Source organism: Peromyscus eremicus, chromosome 1, assembly GCF_949786415.1.
Source record: "Peromyscus eremicus chromosome 1, PerEre_H2_v1, whole genome shotgun sequence".
Taxonomy (NCBI): domain Eukaryota; kingdom Metazoa; phylum Chordata; class Mammalia; order Rodentia; family Cricetidae; genus Peromyscus; species Peromyscus eremicus.
In genome coordinates this window covers 94,945,196-94,969,626 of record NC_081416.1, presented here as the reverse complement: position 1 = coordinate 94,969,626, position 24,431 = coordinate 94,945,196, and the positions used below count along the sequence as shown (strand labels likewise).

General features: G+C 37.4%; 2 protein-coding genes and 1 pseudogene across 2 annotated transcripts; 2 read left to right on the top strand and 1 right to left on the bottom strand.

Annotated features, from left to right (window-relative positions):
* Positions 1-4,965: 4,965 nt before the first annotated feature.
* Positions 4,966-5,940, top strand: LOC131900757 (olfactory receptor 2D3-like; annotated as a pseudogene).
* Positions 5,941-11,798: 5,858 nt separating this feature from the next.
* LOC131900746 (olfactory receptor 2AG2) lies at positions 11,799-13,546 on the bottom strand. The gene has a single exon (XM_059252067.1). The coding sequence runs from the start codon at positions 13,454-13,456 to the stop codon at positions 12,506-12,508; it is 951 nt and encodes a 316-aa protein (XP_059108050.1). The 5' UTR covers positions 13,457-13,546; the 3' UTR covers positions 11,799-12,505.
* Positions 13,547-23,259: 9,713 nt separating this feature from the next.
* Positions 23,260-24,207, top strand: LOC131900736 (olfactory receptor 2AG1-like). The gene has a single exon (XM_059252056.1). The coding sequence runs from the start codon at positions 23,260-23,262 to the stop codon at positions 24,205-24,207; it is 948 nt and encodes a 315-aa protein (XP_059108039.1).
* Positions 24,208-24,431: the final 224 nt, after the last annotated feature.

Here is a 24,431-nt window from a genome sequence, read left to right as displayed (position 1 = left end):
TATTAAAGAGGATGTATTAATTCAGAGAGCTCAGATTCAAACCAAGTTGTATCTCTCCAAAACTTACATCAATATTGATATCATCTTCTTTTCCTGTGAGGTATATATGTATTTTTCTACCAGGTATGGAGAATTCTCAATCTCACTTAAGTGAATTTTCAGTGAAGCTCAATACAAAGTTTCATTTATGAACCAGAATTCTGATGGCAAAACATGTTCCTGTTGCTTGTAGAGACTTAAGAACCTGCAATTGTTAAATGACAATTGAAGTTGAAGGGGTGGAAGAGGTTATACACAGTGATGTGTGGGCTCAGAAAGTGATAGAAGGAAGATAAGCAGAAGGAAAAGGGAGATAAAGAAAAGGAGATATCATCAGGAGAAAAGCATGTCCAAGTGAAGTGAATACAGTGCCACAGCTTTAAATGTGACTGAGATAAATTAGGAAAAACAAATGCGAAAAGCAGTATATTCAGCCAGTGAAACATCACTTGGAGCTTGTTGGAGATATGGACAACATATTCCTTAGAAAACTTAGTGTGAAGGGTAAGTTTAATGCTTTTTTACTTTTTCCTCTCTTCTATTATTTCTTTATTAGAAAAAATGGCAAGCGCAGAAGGAAAAAATAAAGGTATCATGTGGCTTTGTTTCTTAAGGAGGAGTGGTTATGTAACCTTATATATCCTTTGAGTTTCAGTTTTAGCTACTTTTTGTCTTGCAGGGATCCTAATTTTACCTACCCTCCCCCCCTTTTTTTAAATTGTTTTTTGTGTTTTGGTTTTGGTTTTTCAAGACAGGGTTTCTCTGTGTAACAGCCATGGCTGTCCTAGAACTCTTTTAGATCAGGCTAGCCTGGAACTCACAGACTCACTTGCCTCTGCCTCCCAAGGAGTGCTGGGATTAAAGGTGTGTGTCACCACTGCCCAGCCCATCCTTCTTATTCTACTGTCTTTTTGAACATCCTAGGTATAAGAAGTTAAGTTCTGCCAAAACTGTTTCCATGAATCATACATTTAATGCCTTCCCCACCTACACTTCTCTGATCCCACAGGTCCTGTTTAGAGATCTCATGCACATAAAGGGTGGGGGAGCCTCTGTTCCTGGTGATCTGAAGCCTTACTCTAGCTTCTTCCCTTTTTTTCCTTCAAGGTTTTGTAGGACAGAGAAAATTCATATCACATGCACAAGGGACAGTTTCTTGGAATGTTTTCTTTCTCCCATTCAGGTAACAATATTTGGCATGTTCTGTATTTTGATTATAATAGGCTTAGGGTTTCCATTGTATTCCATTGAGTTAGAAGTATGGTGAGATTCTGATATACATAGTCATTTTTGCATTTAACTTCATCACACTTGTGTACATGATTTTTTTCACCAAATCTGTAAATTATAAACCATCATCTATTCAAAAGTCCCTTTTACTGTATCTACTCTTTTTTTTCTCCCTCTGAGAATTATGTTCCATTTCTGATGTCTTTTTTTTTTTTTGGCCTATTTTTTGTCTTTCTAACCGTTGCTTTTCATAGTGTCCTCTTCTTGTTAACTAATATTCTCTTTCCTTTGTCTAATGTACTGTTAAACATCTTTTACATCCCAACTTTAATAATTCAATTTTTAAGATCTGAAATAAAAACACACATTGATTCCTATTTTAGTGATTTTTAGTAAATTTTAGTAATTTAATAACTTTAGTAATATATGTTGTGCATAATATTTAAACATGATGTCTAATGACTGCAACATCATGTTTCTTGTAGTATTTCCTGTTGATTTTATTTTCTATATTTCTTAATTATTGTTCATATTTTACATTATGTTTTGTAATTACATTTTTTGAACACAAGACATTGTGTGTAGGATATTGTAAAGGTAGTTTAGAGTTCCCAATGTTACTTTCCTGGGCAAAGAATTTGTTTCTATTCTATCAGGGAATTAAAAATGGATTTTCTTATGTAAAATAGATTTTGTTGACTTATACTGAATAGTTTATGTATTTCCAATGCATTCCTCACTCCAAGATCATCAGAGATCACAAATAAGACCTTAAGTATTAGATTAGTGTCACTTAAATTTAGTACAGCTTATGTTCCAGTTTTTTATCTTGTGCCACCTGCTATTTTAAGATTACTGAAGGCTTCCTTAGCCTTTCACTTCCTGGATGCCCACGTCCTACTAAATTCATTGGGCTCTCAGTTGCTTCTTGATAATCCACAATTTCCTTATGGGAAAAAAAATAGTACCACTGGGCTTGCCACACTATGACACTTCTTTTTCCATGATCTTGTCCCCAAGATCTTTCTGGTCTCAGAATTGCTTTCACTGGAGACGTGGGTTGATCACAGTTCACTGCAATTGTTAGAAGTGGATTGTATTCTGGGTGCTTATATTTTTGTGCCAGTGTCATCATATGGCTTTAATGTGTAGCCATAGATATATTATTTAATAAAAATCTCACTTAGTGATCATGAATTCATTTATAGTATGTCTATGTATGACATGCTATTATGTTGTTTATACTGTTTATATCCTGAATCAAAAGTGAAAGTTTGTCACAGTGTGTGCATTGCATTTAAATTTGGCATATATTGTAAACCAAACTGAAAAACAATACTAAATAGATAGGTAAACAAACACAAATAAATAAAATAATAAAAACTTAAAATTAAAAATAAAGTTTTTGTCAATTATCATTCTAATAGCCACTTTCCTTTGCTCACAATTTTTTTGGTTTCGTTTGTGAATATGTGTATGCTCCTCAGAGAATCTGATTCCCTGCATTAGACTTCATCCTAGTGATATTAAATGCTACTGCAAAGACACTTTATTTCTGTTGTTTGACACAGCAAAGGAGCATGTAGTTCTTGGTTCCAAGGATGAAGCTGAGAGTTGAAGACCATGTGGCAGGATGTACAGAAACATGTTGAGTGTTTTGATAGAAACTTGGTGAAGTTATTCCTACTGTGGCCTTCGGGTAACGTACATCTCTAAATTCCCAGTTTTACTTTATATTTTACTATCAATTTTCTAAGTGAACTTATAACATAATAAGCTTCATTATTTTGTGCATATGTGATTATATTTTGATGAAATAATCATCCCCTCCTCACTGTCCTTTCTCATCCTTTTGGGTCCCCTCTCATTGGTCTTCCTCTCCCCCAAATATGTCCCTTATGTTTTCATGTCACATGTCTTACACCACCCTCTTGTTCACCCACTCCCTTAGGTGTTTTCCCATGCTATTCTCAATGCTCTCTTCTCTTTTCATCTTTCAAAAACACGGTTTTCAATCCAGAGAGTTGTAGAAATAATATAACACATCAAATAAACCATGTTGCTTATTTAAACAAGCTATTATAGTTGGTTTTTTTTTAGTACTATATTCTGAAACAATATAATTTTCATTGCCAAATGGCATTTTTTTAAAAACATACTTCTTGGGGCTTGGTGGTTAACAGCAATTGCTGCTCTTGTAGAACACTGAAGTTGGTTCCCAGCCCGCAAATCAGGTAGCTAACAAGCATCTGTAAATCCAGCTCCTGGGGGTCTAATGACTGTTTCCATCCTCCATGTGAACCTACATGTACACACACACACACACACACATACACACACACACACAAACACACACACACTAAAAGATTGAATAAACCTTTATAAAATAAACTTCTTCATTAAAGCATAACAATTTCAGAAAAGTATAAAAATTCCAGGTGAAAACTGGAAGGAAACTTTAAATTATAAATGCAGTCTTTATTTAAAAATAGTCATGTACTATTTTAAGAAACAGACAATTACCATCATTCCAGAAATCTCCCTCCTATCTTTTCACATCACTATACCTTTTAGAGGATAATTCTGTATTTTTGGTTGTTTGTGTGTTTCTCTAAACAAAGTCTCACTATGCAGTCAAGGCTATCCCTAAACTCTTCATGGAATCCTATCTGATAGCGAAATCAATATCCTAACAACTGGTCACCACAGTTTGAAGTCAGAGGTTATCTGGGATTTGCTATCATGAGGCTGTGAGATCCTATTCAGAATGTCAAGTTCTCTGCTCACTCCTGGCTTTGTTCACTCACACAGTTATGTTCAGGACACTGGAGTCTATTATACAGGTTTTATGCAGGTTGTGTTTTTGAGTTTAACATAATTTTTCATCTTTTTCCTCTTTTTCACATAAAACATTGTCTGAAGGGTTACACAGTACATGTACATAAAATTTTCTCTTCTTTTACTTTGAATCAGCATTTCAGTAGTTGTTTCACATTTTCAGATACCAGTTTATGAAAATCAATAAGCAATATGTACAGTTTCTTTGTTTAGGCCTCAAGTCCTTATTTGAACTTCCTATTGTAACAAACATCTTACTGGCACATATTTTTTTATGAGCTGCTAAGTGTTTTGAAATCTAAAAGGCAAAAGTACTTCTTTTACTAATGAAACAAGTTTGCTTTATTCAGACAGCTGATATAGGTGAATGGAATTGAAAAAAAGATAGCTTTGAAATTGAAACTGTAATTTGTAAAAGAAACTGAAAAATAGTAAGGTATTTTTCTTACTATAGCTACATGGTAATTGGCTCACTCACACTTAACCGGATATTAAGATTAGACACAAAATCCCATACAGCGCATAATGTTCATGCATCATGCAGAATAATCAAGGAAAATGTGCTTAAAATCTATGTGCAAACTGGATGTGGCAAAGAACACCTATAATTACAGCACAGAGGAGGCCAAAGCAGGGGAGTCTTAGTTCATGGCTGGCCTGAGTTTCAGAGTGAGCTCATTTTCCAAAAAGAATGAAACAAACAAAACAAAATAAGCTTTACTGGATACAGGTCCACCAGTGTGCATTTTCACAGGAATTGGGAAACAGATGGAAGCCAAGAATCAAGAGGGTGCACTTGCTAACTATACACTTGTTTATAAAGAACCGAAAACATTGCTTTTCCTTCTGATGACAGGTAAACAGGAATAAATATCAATGGGAGGAGGAAACCAAACTTATGTAGTTGAATTTATTCTGCTGGGACTCTCAGAGGATCCTAAAATCCAAATCTTGCTATTCTGTATTTTCCTGATTATCTATCTCCTTTCTGTATTTGGAAACTTGCTAATCATAATCCTCATCCAAATTGACTCTCGACTTCATACACCCATGTACTTTTTCCTCAAAAACTTATCCTTTGCTGACCTCTGCTTCTCTACAAGCATTGTACCCCAGATGTTGGTCCACTTCCTTTCACAAAGGAAAACCATTTCTTTTATTGGATGTTCAATACAGATAGTGGTCTTTCTCCTAGCAGGATGTACAGAGTGTGCTCTGCTGGCAGTGATGTCCTATGACCGGTATGTAGCTGTCTGAAAGCCCCTGCACTACTCCACCATCATGACTCAGAGGGTTTGTGTCCAGTTGGCTGTAGTCTCCTGGATAAGTGGAGCATTAGCATGTTCAGTGGACAGTGCATTTACATTGTGCATCCCTTATCAGGGACAGAATGTAATTAATCACTACTTCTGTGAACCACCTGCCCTCCTAAAGCTGGCTTCAGCTGACACATACAATGCTGAAATGGCTCTGTTTTTAGTGGGAGTGATTATCTTATTAGCTCCTGTCTCACTAATCCTTGTCTCCTACTGGAACATCATCTCCACTGTGATCCGGATGCAGTCTGGGGAGGGAAGGCTCAAGGTCTTTTCGACCTGTGGTTCCCACCTCACTGTTGTGGTCCTCTACTATGGCTCTGGAATATTTGCCTACATGAGACCCAATTCCAAGACAATGAGTGAAAAGGATAAGGTTATCTCTGTATTCTATTCAGTTATGACTTCCATGTTGAATCCGATCATTTACAGCCTTAGGAACAAAGACGTGAAAGGGGCACTTGGAAAACTGGTTGGAAGATTGTGCACAGTCAAAGCTGGTGATGCAGACATTTAAAAGGTATTTGGAACCTTGCACTGACAAAGTAGTTCTATCATCTGCATCCTTTCTTTTTCTCACATGAGTAAATCACATTCCTTTCCTTTGCCTCCCTTGAATGACTTGGGAATCTATTAACAAATTATCACAAATACAGGGATAACAATTTTAGAAATTCAATAGAAAAAGAATATGTGAAGATATGGTAGAAGAAAAATACTATGAGGATCAAAAGTACAGGCCATGGCTTATTTGAATACCAGGAACATTTTATGAAGTTTACTGCCCTGAGAAGAGATTTGATTACAAGGATGTACAACTTCAGCCACCATCAATGGGATAGAAAACAATCCTAAAGAAGCCTGGGATAGGAGCAAAATCACAGAGATATTCAGGAAGAACACACTGAAAGTAAAGAAATCTTGCCAAGAAATAGCTTGAGAAGAAGAGCAATGTAGTCACAAGAATAACTAGTTCTCCCATATTCTGCAGAGGATCCTGTGTATGATATTAACCAGTCATCCCCATAGACAGACTTAATGTATAGAAATGACCTGTCTATAACATTTTCTCAGAAGTTTCATGTTGAAACACAATAATTGAATAATTGAATAATCTTGACAAGTTGTGTGATCACAGCACCACAATTTTTCAAGCAATTTACCTTCCAGACTTTCTGTCTCAGCTATCAGATCTGTGGTATTCAGTGTCTGAGCATCATTTTCATCTCATCTATTGGTTTTGCATTTGAAAGGACTCTTCTCAGTCATTCTATATAGGACTTAACTGCTTATATTTCTGTAATTTTCTCAGCTTATTAATAATTACTGAGAATATTCTATTATAGTGTCTGACAAGTCTATAATTTGTTGTTAGTATTATAATTATACTTTACAAATCTGAATACTTAAAACTTATCTTAGAAAAAGCTTAAACAGAGATCACAAAGTAGACATCTGGAATTAATAAGGTCTCCCAAATTATAATCATAATTAAACAAAAAAATAATGCTGAAAACAATTGTTAAGAATGGTGACAAAACAAGTCAAGTACTGATTAATCTGCTAGGCGGTGCATGTGAGATTCTGAAAACAACATCATGGAGAATCTTGTTGAGAAAAGAACTTGGATTACATGGAAATAGAAGGTAAATTACATCTCAGACAAATTGATACTGCAGGGGTACAATGGATAAGGTATAGAAATTACAAACAACACATTGTAAAAATGGGAAATGAAATGCTCTTAGGGGGAGAAGACCTTAAACGTGGGCCTTAGAATGAAATGCATCCAGTACTGAATGTACGGCAGTAAAACCAGTGCTTAGCACATACCACATCTCTTAATCCATGGTAGGGTCTCTGTACATGTTATACAGGTAGCTAAGAATCTCCTCACCACCACTTCCCCAACCTTGTGCAGAATGATACAAAACAACATTTCTTCCTCTGGCTGTTATAACGTCTGTTCTGTCTGCAATCACTGGGAGCTGTGTAGTAGTTCAGCACCATCAGTATACCATAGAAGGAGGTAATGTGGGCACTGATGCTGCCCCCAGGTGGAACTAGATTTAGAAGTCTATGTGCTCCAAATGTGATCCAACATTTTTGTGTTGGTGGTAATGAACTGCCCACTCCATACCTTTCTTAATGATAGGCAACACAACATAGAGAAAATAATTTTCCACTTGTGAGGAAAAAGAAGAGTTATGTGCAAGATATTGCATAGGAGTATGGGATTAATTCCTCCACATGGGACCCAGTGCCAGACAGAATCCCACAATATTTACGTGGACCAGAACTGTAGATGAGGACTCTGACTTTGACCTGGCTTTTCTAGGGGCTTACAGGGAGGGGCTACTCATTTAGGCCCTCTTCCCAATTCATTCTGAGCAATATGCCAACTGTGGATTTGGTAAAAATTTGGGATTAGGGTATTCTCTAGTGTGAAAAAATGGTAAAACATCGACTATAGACTCAGAAAAACTATGCAAGATACCACCTAGTGCTAATACTGCTGAGCCACCCATATACTGAGAAAATGAGCTACCTGTTTAGAAATAGAGAGAAATAAAGCTGTTATGAAGACTGTAACAAACATCCAATCTTCAATGAACAGACAATGTATATTAACGTGTACAGAATTTTCAGTCCTTGTAAAACAGACAAAATAAGATGTCAGAAATAGAACTTAGAGCAACCAACATGAGTGAACTCCTGGACAAAGAATTCAAAGCAGTGGTTTTAAGAAAACTCAATGCACTTCAGCCAACAAAAAGAAACAATTTAGTATCCTATCCAGGAAACTTTTTTTTTAATTTAAAAGTTTTTTTTTTCATTTTACATACCAACTACAGTTCCCCTTCCCAACCCTCCTCCTGCTCAGCCCTCCTCCCCCTTCCCCAACCCCACCCTCCATCCACTCCTCAGAGAGGGTAAGGCCTCCCATAGGGAGTTAACAAAATTTGGCATATCAAGTTGAGGTAGGACCAAGACCCCCTCCTCCCCACTCCCCCCCCCCCAGGCCAGTATCAAGGCTGAGCAAAGTATCCCTCCATAGGGAATGGGCTCCAAAAAGCCAGTTCATGCACTAAGGATAAATCCTAGTCCCACTGCCAGTGGTCCCACAAACTGCCCAAGCCACATAACTGTCATCCACATCCAGAGGGCCTAGTTCAGTCCCACGCAGGTTCCCCAGCTATTAACAGAGATATTGAAGTAAGTTTTAAAAGGCAAACAATCAGAAAACCCAGAACTGAAATGTGTAACTAAGAGACATTAGAGACATAACAGAACATGTCAAAAGCAGAATGCATCAAACAGAAGAAACAGAAATAAAAGAGCGGTTGTTTGAAAGTAGACAGTCAAAGGAGAAAAATATGAGAGAGTGTAGAGATAATGAGGAAAGTTTACAGGAACTTTGAAATAGCATCACAAAAGCACATATGTTTGCTATAGCTTTCAAGGGGAACTTGGACATGTCATGTCTATAGAAAGCTTGTTCAAAGAGATACTAACAGAAAATTCCCCAAATTAAGGATATAAAAATTTAGGTAGTTGAAGGTCAAAGAACACCAATTATAATCAACTAAACAAAGTCCATTGCAAAACAATCATATTCTCAAAAAGTTAAGGACAAGGGTAATATTTTCCAAACAGGAGGAGAAAAAAAAAACATTTAAAGGTGTTACAGCTTGCCTGACATAGCATTCCCAACAGAGAGGTCACAAGTGAGGAGGGATGGGAGACAAATTCAAAGCTGAAGGGAAAGCTTCTAATCCAAATAACTATAACCAACAAAGCTATTCTTTAGAAATTTATAAAATACAAAACATTACAAGACAAAAAATAACTAGGAGAATTTATTCTAGCAAACCTGTGTATAAGAAATGAGTTCTTCAGTATGAAAGAGACTTTAATAGGTAAAAAGAACAGCAGAGTTAGAAAACTCAGTGGCAGAAGAAACATTACAAAGTATTCTGAATGTTCTCATGTAAACATGGAACATAACCCATTTACATCATTAATATGAAAATTGAAAACAAAACAATTAAAATAATGTCCAATGATACCTTGAGATAAATACAGGAACATGTAAGTGACTAATCAAAAGTTTGAAAGGTAGGAAGCAATACAGTAGAAAGGTTGAGGATTTTGTTGGTTATTTTCTCCTTTTATAATCATGTTAAGTCACTACCATTTCAAATTGTTTGTTATAGTCAAAATATTTTATAAGGCTCATGGTAACAACAATGCATCAATGTGTGGTAGACTCATAAGTAGTAAAGAAGAAATTTAGCCTATCAATATGGAAAATTACTTAACCACAAAAACTATGGGAAACTAAAAAGAAGTTGGTGGGTGAAAATTATGTAAATACAGTATTTGTATATGAAATTCTCAAAATTAAGTTAATTTTTTTAAAACTCAAAAAACAACTAAATGACAGCAGTACATTAAATGTAGATGAACAATGAGGCAGAATGGCTGAATGGAATTGTTTTTGAAAACTCTACCTATATGTTACCTATGATAGATTTATTTTTCTTTAGTAACACACTCAGTTGATAGTGAAGGTATAAAAAAACATATTCCACATACAGAACCTAAAAAATAACAATAGAATTCTGTATGATGAAAAGTAAGAGACTTTAAATTAAAATCAACACAAGGAGGAGAAGATGACCAATATATGGTAAGATGGTAACTTCATCAAGGGGGTATAATAACTGCATATAAACACATGTATTGTGTATACAGCTATATAAGCTTTCATGCTAAATATTTTCAACATGGATGCATCTCGATTTGTGAACTTTTTTCAACCTTATGTAAGAGAGAAATATTTTTTGTTACTGCAACAAACATGAATCTGGAGAGCGTTAAGGGAAATGTCAGGCATCAATAGAAAATTACTGTGTAAATTCATTTGTCTGTGGAATCTAAAGAAGTTGAGCTCATAGGACAGGGAAAGATGGTCGGTTACCTAAGATAAAATGCTGGGGAGATGTTGGTTAAATAGCATAAAATTTAGCTTATACAGGAAGACAGTTCACAAGGTCTATTGCATATCATGATGATGATAAATACACTCAGGACATACTGCACACTTGAAAATTGCTGTGAATGTATGAGATAAAACTTGTAACAATTAGCTTCATGTTGTATATATACAAACATATACTGTGCACCATGGATGAAACAACCTAAGATTGTTTTCCAAAGATCTTTACTATTCATTTACCTAGTAGCTAACATGTCTTAAGTACAAATGAGGCATGCTGACATTTATTACTTCATTTAACCTACACAAAATTGCATGAGATCAGGCTCCTCCCAGTATTGCTGGGAGATAAGAAAATTGAAATGGAAGTTTGATTTTTATGTTCAAATATGGACAGACAAAATAAAGAGGACAAGGAATTAAGGTCAAAGAGTATGGCCCCTCCCTCTCCACTTGTATTGTAAAATGTCTTTCAAATAAGGAACAAGATTGACCAAATTTTAAATAACAAAAGGAGTTTAAATATCACTTATATGTAAGTTCAGCACAGTACAGACTTATATAGCCAATGGAAAGAAAACACTATAGGTGATTTGGGTTCTTTCAAAATTTTTGCACTTTTGTAGTTTTAGCTTTTTTAGTATTGCTTAGTTTTAAGATTATTTTAGCCGGGCGGTGGTGGCACACGCCATTAATCCCATCACTCGGGAGGCAGAGGCAGGCGTATCTCTGTGAGTTCGAGGCCAGCCTGGGCTACCAAGTGAGTTCCAGGAAAGGAGAAAAGCTACATAGAGAAACCCTGTCTCGAAAAAAAAAAAAAAAGATTACTTCAGTAAATTAAAAATGTTCTGAGCCAGACAGTGGTGGTGCATGCCTTTAATCCCAGCACTCAGGAGGCAGAGCCAGGTGGATCTCTTTCAGTTCGAGGCCAGCCTGGTCTACAGAGAAAGACCCAAGAGAGGCACCAAAACTACACAGAGAAGCCCTGTCTCTAAAAAACAAAACAAAACAAAAATTCTGAGTGCTCATACAGCAGTATGATCCATAGAAATGATCTATATAAGTCAAGCTACTTGGGTTTTTCTGTTAGCCAATTGAACTTTCTACCTTTTATTATGGAATTACCATACCGGTAAGGGGTATGATAAAACAGGACACATATAAGCATAATTTATACTTCCTTTCCTGTGGATATAGACATATATCCACTTACCTACATGCATACATACACTTGCCTACATGCATACACATGCATACATTTGCCTCAAGAATTAGTACTTCTTATACTTTTCTGTTAGATGTTCCTAAACATGGTTATGTATTTGTACTTAAAATAATTTTAAAACATACACAACTGTATTCTCACTGTTTCTTATATTTTATTTATATACAGATGCTTTCAATTGTATTTTATTGATCTTGCTTCTAAAAATTTAACTTTAGGCATTGTCAATAGAATTTGAAATTTCCCAAATAGAAATGCCAGGTTCCATTTTCAAATCCCCTTTCACTATCAATGTATTTATATCTTTATTTACAAGTCAATGTTAATGTTTTTCAAATCTGAGACACATGTCAATTATTCTTCACCATTAATTTCTAATTTCTTAATAAATAAGAATTCCAAAATATCTTCTTTGGTATTTCTTTTTACTGATAATTAAGAATCTGGACCAAAAGTGACCATACTCTGATGCTCAGAGCTGCAGATTACTATTTTTAAAACCAACAGGGTTCCTGATACTACATGATGTTGAAATGGAAAACAAATCCCTAACTATATCTACCTTGTGCTGTACCAGGATGACATCAATCATATAATGCACCTAAAACATCCAATTGGAACTTTCTCTTCTAGGCTGTTGTAAAAATTTAAAAATGAAGGGGCTCCCTAGACCAGGGTGATATATGTCAGATGATTCAGCTTATGCTCTCTTTTCACACCAAATAACAATCAAAAATAATGCAAAAACATGATAGTGTATATATACCATCTAAGCCAGAGAATAACGTTAAAGAATGACTGCATATAGCAATTTGTTTGAAGAAGGAATAGTGAGAGGCAAACTGTGAACCCTTCCTAAAGGGTGGAGTGTGCTGGCAGAATATGTCTCTCCAAGATCCTTCTAAAAGCCCCAATGACCTCTTTATTCCTCAGGCTGTAGATGAGGGGGTTCAGAGCAGGTGTGACAATTGTGTAGAACACAGAGATGACATTGTCTTGCTTAGGGTTGTGAAAGGAACTGGGTAGGACATACATGAAAGTGGCACCCCCATAGAACATCCCAACCACAGTCAAGTGGGAGGAACAGGTGACTAGGGCTTTCTTTCTGCCTTCATTTGAGGGCATATGCAGGACAGTGTACAGAATTAGTGAGTAGGAAGTAAAAATGGCAGAAAGGGGAAGCAATAGGAATATCACCCCTGTTACATAAACCATGAGCTCATATTGAGAGGTGTCTACACAAGCCAATTTCAACAATGGAGGAATCTCACAAAGCAGGTGTCTGATTTCCTGGGACATGCAGAAAGGGAAGTGCATCGTGTACACAGTATGCCCTAGTGCACTAAGGGATGCCAGAATCCATGATATGGCCACCATGAGCCAACAGACCTTTGGACTCATCAAGATCATGTAGTTTAGAGGATGACAAATGGCCACATACCTGTCATAGGCCATGAAGGCCAGAAGGAGGTCCTCTGAACCACCCAATGTCATTGCTGAAAACAATTGAAGTGCACAGCCCTCAAAGGATATGGTGTTGTCTTTGAGCAGAAAATCCACAATAGCCTTTGGAGTGACAGTTGATGTGAAGAGGAGGTCAATGAGAGACAGTTGCCTGAGTAGGAGGTACATGGGCACATGGAGCCGGGCATCCAGTGTGATGACCAGGAGCAGCAGTCCATTGCTGGTCAGGGCCAACATGTACAGGGCTGTGATTGTGGCACAGATCAATTCAGGAGAGCCACTGCCATCCAGAATACCCACCAAGATGAAGCCATTTTCCAAAGTGGAGTTCATGAGCTCCATTCTGAGTGGTCTTTTTGTTACCTAGAAACAAATGCATTCTCAGTAGAAGCCTTTCTAAGGGAATTCAACCCAATCTGGAATTGCCCTAGAACACTGTGAAACAGGTAACAAGGGTTTCATGCACCATTTTTTCCTTTTCTTAGCTAAGTATATTCTCTGGTTTCTGAATGTTTTCACTGAATTTTGGTACAGCCTCAATTAAATGGGAAGCAGCACATTGAGAACTCCAAAACACTGAGAATCTTTTTTCTTAAGTTATTAAGTAAATTGTACATAGGCAAATATCTTTATAGGTAGAAATAACCATGTATGTCTCCATATTAACAAACATACTGGGCATTGATTTAAGTTCTGTTTCTAGCTGAAGTCTGCTTGTGATGACGATTCAGATTTTAAGGATTAATTCACAAAATAGTTTCATTTTCTTCCTTTGACTATTCTGCCTATTCTTCCTGATCTAATTAATAGCTGCCTCACAAGAGGAACCCTTGGTCCATGGACCACATGATCTCTTTTACTTTTCAAACATCCTCCTCTCCTTTATCGACTACTTGTTATTCTTCCAAAAATGAAAATTAATTCTAAACTGGATGTAGTGGGTGAGTTAGAACTTAATGACAATGTGGTAAAGGAGTACAGAGAGGTATATGCCTATCTAAAAGCAATAGTGAGATATTTATTTAGGAGTGGACAAAAATATCAGATGGTCTTTACAGAAACATGGCAGATGTCTATATTTATAGCACATGATAAATGGTGTGAGTTACAAAAATAAGACATGTTAAGCAAGGCCCAAAGCCAAATCATTATGTAGAAATTAGAGGAAGACTCTGACCATAAGTACTAGTTTACAGTCTTCACAGATCTTACCAGGAGGAAGGATGGACTCCTGCCACATACTGAATTCATATGATAGTTCCACTTGAAAGAAGTTGAGAAGGAAAGGAAAGGAAGTAGATGGTGTGTGTGTGTGTGTGTGTGTGTGTGTGTGTGTGTGTGTGTGTGTATGTGTGTGTATGATATATATATATATATATATATATATATAGATAGATAGATAGATAGATCGAGAGAGTCTATATAGCCTACTTTTTAGGAATGCATGTATTTCACAGTTGGGTAAAAGAAAAAGGAGGCATGAAGTGAAAAGAGAAATGGAAAATTTACCATTGAATGTATCTCTGTTTTCCCACCCCGTGTACTTATTCCTTCTATGTTATGTGTCTCCCCACCAGTTATCTAAGATCATAACCTATAAGTGAGAGGATCATAAGTGGAAGGGTCACATGATCCAACTCTTTTCATTCACTCAGTCAAAATTTCCTAAGAATGTACAATGTATAAGGAACTGCACTTGATTCTAGAGTAACTTCATAAAAATATGAAAACACATCACACAGAAATCCATATCACACAATCTTGACTACTGATAGTTGAATTAAAATATTGCATATGGAGAACATAAAAGAGAGGTTTCAGAAACAGATTTCCTGAGGAAGTAACACATGAAGTTTTGGTTATACGTGAAAAGGATTTGGCTAAGTCAAAAAGCCCAGTAGTGCAAAAAGAGATGATGGAAGATAGCATCATGTGCATAGAAAAGCAGTACAGCATATCCTCTCATACTCTTTACTCCTTGAATTGTAAGCAGATGCCAGCCAAAGAAATGTCCTTTCATAAATGATGTCCTACAGTTTCCTCGCACCTAATCTTCCACTTGTTCTATGATATCAATATGATATGTGTTACCAAAGAAACTTTGTTGAAATCCCTTGCCTATACAAGAAAAAAAAAAAGACATTTTGGGGTAGTGCTTCTGGCATATGTGAAACCTGGAAAAAAATTTTGTAGAGATTTGATAGAATATGTATGGAAAGAGAAACAAAGGGAAGAAGACAATTACCTGGCACATTCTTTCAGATTTCTGTGCCAAGGTTTGAACAATATTTCAAAGGAAAGAGGAGGAATGGGGTTATATTAAGGTGATGTAAGTAGAGCCCCAGATCTTACCCACTTCCCTCTGAATCATTACTCATGGTTTCTCTCCTATCCTTATCATTGTCTCTTCATTCTATCCTCTAAAGAGAAAGAGCAGGACATACACATGAGGCTAGCAGAGGAAGAGTCCATTTTTGAAAAGCGGCTTTGCAGCATGGTGACCTCACATTGAGTTGTCAGCAGAGGCCAAAAGCAATTCTACTTCATGGAAATGGCCAGAGGAAATTCAGGAAATGGAGCTAGAATTAGTGTTTTCATAAGTTTGTCCCCTGTGTCATTGCTCAGTGTATTTAATTTTAAAAATTGTTTTCAAATCACTTTTCTCTGTTATTTTCAGTGTCAAGCAGATATGTAGGCAGAAGGAACTTAAACTGACATTAGATAGCCCCCTGTGAGATAATATTCATCTAGGGTCTGATTCAGATGCTAGGAGCTTAGGAAAATCCAAATATATAGAAATTCAAGTACTGAGTTTTACCAACCATCCAGCAGCATGAATTCTGGATATGTAGACAGAAGGAAGAATGATTGCAAATGTCCCCAAACACTCAAAGTGGGTTCCTGTTTGGGGTATCTAAAATAACAATGGAAAGGCTGGGGTCTGAAGACTGAGGAATGAGAGAATTTATGAGGAGTGGGGGCTTTTGATGTTGCTTCTTAAAACTTACAGCCCCTACATATGGTCTAAATCAGAGACAGAGCCCTTACCTCCAACACCAAAAGGCAGAGAGGTTAAAGATGCTGAAGTCAAGAGAGGTGTTTCTTCTGTCAGGGTGATCTTCAGAGCTTGTGTGACTGACACTAAGATCAGGGAGAAATAGTCCTGCAGTCAGTGCTATTGCTAGTCTTCTCTGTGAAGGAGGTGAGTGCAGGTGATCAGCTGAGTTCTAGGGCAAGATCTTGGAAAGTGAGAGGCTGAATTCCTTGGTATGTTTTTCATCTACTGTCTTAGAAATTCCTCCAGAGATCTGCAAGCAGACATTGACTCAGGAGAAGTAATGTTCATCATGCTTAGCTAGCATTGAAATACAAAGCAAAAGTAAATAGAGATTCCATTTTACCCCAACTCAAATGGCTATCATCAAGACAGCAAGCAACAGATCTGAATTGTTTCAAACCATATTGTCAGATTCTCATATATTATCTCTTGTAGGGGTCTGTGGTATAATATAAGCACTGTAGGAATTTGAAGGAAGAGCTATGAGTAGGACTGTTAAAAGAAGACCAACAACTGCCTAGTTTCATCATCTCTGAGGCAACAATGAATCCCAAGCTTTCTCCTGAGGGAGGTTTGACAGTGTCATCCTCCCAGACGACATGACCTCCCCGGTAAATGGTCCTCCTGGAAACTGGATTTTAATGAATCCTCCAGGCACATCATCTGGCGTGCCACTTTTGTACACTTCATCTGTTAAATCCACTGTGGGGTCTGGGTTTTTCTGCCCAACATTGTCTTGCCCAGGAGTCTCTGACTAAGAAACAGTGCCAGGATCTGACCCAAACAGCAATGGTCCTCTGTGTAGCTTCTTTCAAGTGACAAAGGATGTCTTGTATCCTCTGTAGTGCTATAATCTCCACTTTTCTCTGGTGAGGCTTATGACGCTACAAGAGGTAGCCAAGTACATTAGCTGATATCATGTCTTCTTCCATTGATCTATAGTCATCATCAACACTGAATCGTCAGACCTTACGACTCTGTAGGCTCAGTCCTATGTATCTCCTCTCTACCTACTCATACATGTGCTCAGGTGGTCTTGTGATTGTAATCTGTGGCTATGGAACTACTCAGAATTCTAGGAAAACACACAGCAACTGTCTATATCATTGAAAGTAAGAGAGACAAAAGGACACCCCATATTTTGGGTCCTCCTCTCCAAGATCAGCCAGGACTCCAGAAACAGTGAGTTTCCTCTGATAAATTGCATTCCATCTTCATCAGAGAGGACTTAGTGTCTCCTGAGATTAAATACTAACAAGTGTATATCTTACAAGGGAAGTTACTGGAGAACACAGGCTAAGTGTGATGCAGTACAAAAGTTAAAAATGTGTGATGCTCTTCACCACTGCTAAGCAGGTATGTTAGGAATATGAAAGTTGCCAAAAAGGGAAGATGGAGTGGTTAAAAAAAGGGACATGGGTTAGGGTTTAAGTTAGCTTCAGGGTTTCCTGAATTGAGACTCTTTCAGAGTATCCAGATAGACTTTACAGAAATGACTAAAGTTTAAAAATATTAAAATGTTTAACTGATGATAATGGATTACTTCTCTGGGCAGGTAGACCTTCCCCTCTCCAGCTGCTATGGATGGCAATGGATTAAAACTATCTTAGAGTAAGTCATAACAATCTCCCTCCAGCTTTGCTTAGGATTAACATAGCACTAAAGAGAGATGTGGCCTCCTATATCTTAGTGGATCCACAGATATTCCCATCATGCAAACTGAGAATCAGATTATTAAAATTTCCAGCTCATTCTTTCCAGCTTCAGGGCTGAATACTAATAAAAAGCCAGGAAGAGAACATATAGGAACCAACCTGGAAGGGTTCCTTTCTGGTGCTGTTAACCACCAAAACTGCAGTTCAGAAAACTGGAAGAGGTGGGACACATTCCACATGAATAAGCTACCAGAAAAAGCACCTAGGAAAAATGGACAATCTTGCCACAAGGACATGCTTTGAAATTAAGATTAAGAAAGAAATGTCTTTAGTCTGTTTGTTATGGAATAGACAACAGGAAACTTGGTGTAATATAACTAAAATATCTTTTCCATTAACTGTTCAGTTTAGTGCATGTATAATCTTATACTGTGGAAAAGTAGAAGGACAAATATTACATGTCCTAAGTTTTACCCCAAGGGTCATCTAGGGAGCTTTTAAAATTATATTTAGAAAGAACCTGACAATACTTTATTATCTAAAGGGCATGTTGGGAGGGTTCCTTTCCTTTTTACTTCTGATATCTGTGCTGATAAAAACCAGATATGGAGATTTGAATACTTGGGTAGAATGGATTAACTTTATAGTACTTGTGCTCAATAAAAGTTATTGTTATGTTTGTGGGGCAGGTTACTCCCTGCCTCAAGTTGTATGTTTTCCTCTTATAACACAGAGACCACTGAAATAAACTGCATGCTAGCCTCACTGCAGGATAAGGACATGCAGGGAGGTAAGACTAGCCAGGGGCTATAGCTCTTGTTTCTGGCTATATAGACAGACCCATCTGAAACTCTTCACCTCTCCTCATGTCTCATATAATAGGGTAGATTCCCTTCTTGCAATATGGAATCATGAAGTTTCTAACCACAGCTTGAGTGATTCAAACAACAGAGGGAGAATAGCAATTACTCTACACTCAATGTCTCCCAAACTGACATATGGTAACACCACGGACAGGGAAACATTTACTCAAGCCTTCTGCCCAAGTGGAATCTACATACTGGCTCAATTGGCCTTACCCTTTACCCTGGCCTTCAATTCTCCTCCTCTTAGCAAAGCTAATACCAGAGTTACAAAGTCAGTATCTTGGTCTTATGATGTCTACATTGATTCTATAGGCATCAATGGAGTACACACAAATTTAAAGCTAGAAACCAAATAGCTTCAAGATGTGAATTGACTATATTCTGGTGGTCACCAGTGACCAAGAATGTAAAAATTAAGATGTGTCCCTAAAGGAAATATTTAGCCAGCTGGACACCACCAGCCAAAAGGTTTGGGAGAACAGGGCAACACTTGATATAAACCTATCAGAAAAGGGAGATGTTTGTATTATGCTTGGTGGATGGATGACGTTGCACCTTTATTCCTCATATGCTGATTGGTGGATTTTTTGTTTGTTTTTGTCTATTTGATATAAGCCAGGGTCATCTGGGAGGAAGGACCCCATGTTGGTTTGAAAGAGAATGGCCTTGATAGACATATGTTTGAATGCTTGTTCTCTAGTTGGTAGGACAGCTTTGGGAAGGATTAAGAGGTGTGGCATTGTTGGAGGAGGTGCGTCACTAGGGCGATGTTTTGGAATTTCAAATGACTTTCACCATTGTCTGTCTCTGTCTATCTCTGTCTCTATACATCTTTCTCTTTCTTTCTTTTTCCATGATTTTGTCTCTAGATGTGAGCTTTCATTTTGGATTTTCTCTGCTGTCATGCCCCCTACTTTAATAGCCATGGACTCTCACCCTCTAAAATCTTTAGCCCCAAATAGGTGCTTTCTTTCATAAGTTGCTTTGGTCATTTCTTTTGTGGTTTTGTTGTTGTTGTTATTGTTGTTTTATCACAGCATTAAAAGCCAAATTAAGACAGGCTTACATGTAGGTCACATGCAATGACTATCAGGTGCAATTAGTTTACTCAGCAACTCTCTGGCTGACAATATTTGAGCAAAGTTTTCACTCTCTATATTTATGGTTCTAGATAAGTTCTAAATTTTAGCTGCAGCCATCCTTTCTTCACAGTTATTTTCTAACACAGGCTTAAGTTTTCCTGTCCCTAGTACTTTTGAAATCCAAGGTGAATGATCCTTAAGAATCAAGTATGAAATGTTCACAACAACAGACCCCCCTGTTCTCAGTGGAAGTTAACCATTTGTTGAAGATGATTTCTTTTTTATTTTTTGTGTATTTCTGGCTTCTTTATAAAAAGATCATGTGTTCGTAAGTATGTGGATTTATGTCTGTTTTTTGTTTGTTTGTTTTGGTTTTTAGCTTATCATGATTTCTCATGTATTATGTATCTACTAGGCATCATTTTTCCTTGCTGAATTTGTTTTATTGGGAGTGTTTAGAGGTAAACCTTTTTTCCTTTTCACTTGTCATTATTCATTGATGACAGTTCAGCTTTGCACAGATAGTATAACTGTATAGTTTTGTTTCCTCAGCCTTTTAAGTAAGACATTTCTTCCTTATCCCATTACTGTCATGAAACTATATTTATATATTTACTTATCTGTCTTTGATTGCTGGGAGTATTTAAATATTTTAATTAATGTAGATCCTCTACAACTCTGGTATTGTGTGTTTTTTTATTATTATTTCTTGTCTAATCCAGGGAAAATTGATCTCTTTCTTCAACCATCATCTACAACATCGAGACATGAGTACATATAGAAACTGTCCAGGGTTTCCAAAAGTCAGTGGAGTGCAGTACTCCCATGTATAGACTATACATGGAGCAGCTCTAGGAAAGAGGGAATAGTGTGGCCTACAGGGGCTATAAATATACAGGGAAGCAGCATCTCATAAAACCTAGAAAACCCACCTTACGGTAAAGGGCACAGGGCCAGATATTCTAGGAGCCTGAGCTACTCAGTTGTTAGTATTTCATTTAGTGTTCAACAGAAATGTAGGCTACTTGGGCTGTGTGTCAATGTTGTGTACATATAAGCCCAGAATTTAGAAATACAAGGAAGTTGGACATTGTACACAAAGAAGAGAGAAACTTAGGACCTTGTAGCTCATTACTGACAGAAGACTTCAGGAGAAGCAAGCTAAGAAACACACCCAAGAGAATTCATTAATTCATTATTTTCTAGACCAACATTTCCATTTCAGTTGGGATATGAGTCCCTCTGAAGATACAGATGGGATAAAGCAGAGAGGTCATGGAATCAGAAGACAAAGCAGTTTATTCCTAGACAAGGCCTTGGTTTACTCTAGCCCTTGGGGACATTTAGATGGAAAACAGCAGAAGCTTTTGAACATCTTTTTGAATTTCTACTTGCTTCATGAAGATTTGGTTTCTGCTTCTGGATGGCAGCCAGACAAAAGAAACATGAACACCAGGACCCAAGAACAGTTTGAAAACCTACATGAGGTTGGAGGGGCTCCATCCATGTAACCTGTCAACTGGAAGTTATTTCTACTAATTCTCAAGTGTGAGAACAGCAAAGCCATTTTCTTGCTTCATAGCTCACTACCTAAAGTTTGTTAACTGCCTGGCTGCTCCCATGGCCATCTTCAGAGCACATCTGTAGATCAAAGGAAGGAATAAAATAGCACTGACACCTGATATTGGAAGGATACTTAACATACTTTGCTAATTTAGCAAAGCTTAATCTCACTGAAAACTACTGGAAAAATACTACATCTGTCTTCCTCATTTGTAATGCAATATCCTCAATCATTAAGAAGCCCCAAGGGAAGCTGGAGTGGTTAGGCAGTTAGGCTTCTGAGCACCCAAGGTAAGGAATTTGTATCAATTTAAATGAAGTGTGTAACCTCCCTTTATGCATTTTGAGTCAAAAATCAGTGTAGAGAAAATTGTAAGAATTTAAATTGTATCAATCAGGTTCCTTAGTACTTTGAATCCATGACGCTTTCACGTCTTTCTGTTTTTGACATTTTGAATATTAAAAGCATTGCCTGGGCCTATGTACCTTCCTCCACATTGCAATCACAACACCTATCTTTAGACCTTGTAGACATCCCTGGATTCTGATACTACATATCAGATAGATGATGGATGCCCTCAAAATACCAACTGAAGTGATGATATTTGTTCCATATCCTCATACCTTGTAACTGTTAGGGTACAAATAACCCCCAGAGAAGCCAGTGGGGACTAATGGAATGTTATTATATATGACATGCCTAAGTGATTTGTACAAGAATGCATCATTTTCACATCATTAGCTTCATGTTGAATTGGCTTCATATGTTCAGTCTGGTGATATACAACACAGACTCCTGTCAATCTTAGACTCTTGCCCCCATTAGCTTCTCCATGGCTTTTGGCACCAGGTAACAATAGCAGCTTATAAGAAAGGAAGCTCTTCCTCCACATCCCTGTGCCCCTTCTTTCTAGTACAAATGCTCTGCACTTGTAGCAGGGAAAGCAAACATCAGGGCCAATGGTTGTATTGGGGTAGGATTACTGGGGCTAACTACTACACAGAATATCTGATCTTTAGTTCCTTTTTCATCATTTCTCCCAGGCACAAACAGACTCATTTTTTAATGTTATGTTTCTGTTCCTTCCCAGGCACACACTATATAACAATTTGCTAAAAACAGATATGTTGACATCGATTATAAAAATTTAACTCTAAGATCAACACTTTCTCAAACACAATACTGCCTAGTATCAGATATAATCCTCTTCAGGTCATGGAGAATGTAGGGCTAAGCAACAGAGGTCATTAATATGAAAAAATTTGTGCTATATCAATGGGATTTGCTTCAAATGAATGTGGACTTATGAAATGCAGAAATTAAACCAGATGATTTTGTGTATGTCTAAAATTCCATCATTTGAGAAGTTGATTCAAGAGGTTCATAGATTGAGGCTATCCTACATAGAAAGATCTTGTCAAAAAATGTACAAAGAAATGACAACAAAGAAATATGGACAAAACAAAAGCACCAGAAGTAATTTATTGAAATCACATCTTTGTACCAATTGGAAATTCACACTTGAATAATGTCTAAGCAGGAAACTTACTGGGATATCTAAGCCATTAGCCAAATAGTTATACTAAAATGCTTGCATGACAGAGTATTTCTTTACTCTTAACAGAGAAGTAATTAATCTTTCTTAAAGGATTGTTCTTCAGGTAGAATGTCATGGGTAGTATTTCCACAAGGTGGTGTACTAATGCTATTATTATCATATACTCACATTAGATGGGTCTACTATCAAGATAGAATTGAGACCTAGATGTTTGGAAATTGAAAAGTAAACATATTTACCTGTGGGAAAGAGTAGCATATTATTGGAGTCATGGTGGGTATCTTATGTTACAAAACTGTGGTTCATATTAGCAAAATTTCAATTAGCGATCTGTTCCTAGGAATATAAGGAAACTTCACAGAATGGAGCTCTGGAACTCCACCATGGGAAGTGATTTTATCTTGGTGGGGATTCTGGATGACAGTGGCTCTCCTGAACTGCTCTGTGCCATATTCACAGCCCTTTACATGTCGGCTATGATCAGCAATGGACTGCTGCTCCTGGTCATCACCATGGATGCCCGACTCCATGTTCCCATGTACCTTCTGCTTTGGCAGCTCTCTCTCATGGACCTCCTCCTCACATCAGTTATCACTCCCAAGGCTGTTGTAGATTTTCTGCTTAAAGACAACACCATATCCTTTGGGGGCTGTGCCCTTCAGATGTTCCTGGAACTGACACTGGGTGGTGCAGAGGACCTCCTTCTGGCCTTTATGGCCTATGACAGGTATGTGGCCATTTGTCATCCTCTGAACTATATGATCTTCATGAGGCCTAGGATCTGCTGGCTCGGGGTAGCCATAGCATGGACCCTGGCATCTCTGAGTGCAGTAGGATATACAGTCTATACCATGCAATATCCTTTCTGCAAATCTAGGGAGATCAGACACCTGTTCTGTGAGATTCCTCCCTTACTGAAGCTTGCCTGTGCAGACACCTCCAAATATGAGCTCATGGTTTATGTGATGGGTGTGACCTTCCTACTTCTCCCTCTTGCTGCCATTCTTGCCTCTTATACACTAATTCTTTTCACTGTACTCCACATGCCCTCACGTGAGGGCAGGAAGAAAGCCCTTGTCACCTGTTCTTCACACTTGACTGTGGTTGGGATGTGGTATGGGGGTGCTTCCTTCATGTATGTCCTGCCCAGTTCCTTCCACACCCCTAAACAAGACAATATCTTCTCTGTTTTCTATACAATTGTTACCCCAGCCCTGAACCCCCTCATCTATAGCCTGAGAAATAAGGAGGTGACTGGGGCTTTGAGAGCCCTGGGAGGACGAATTTTGCCAGCACAGTCTACTTTCTAAATATTTTCAATAGCTCCCTTCTAACATTCATTTCTAATCAAAATCAGATGATTTCTGCTATAAATGAAATACTCTCTGTAAAGAAAATCACTAAAAAATATATCTTTTGATTAGAGATTTGGAATTTGACTTGTTGACTCTACTCTTTATGAAATATTTATAGGATGTGATTTATAATGTTTAAAGTTACTTTTTTATAGTTTTTAAAAGCTAACCTTTATTTT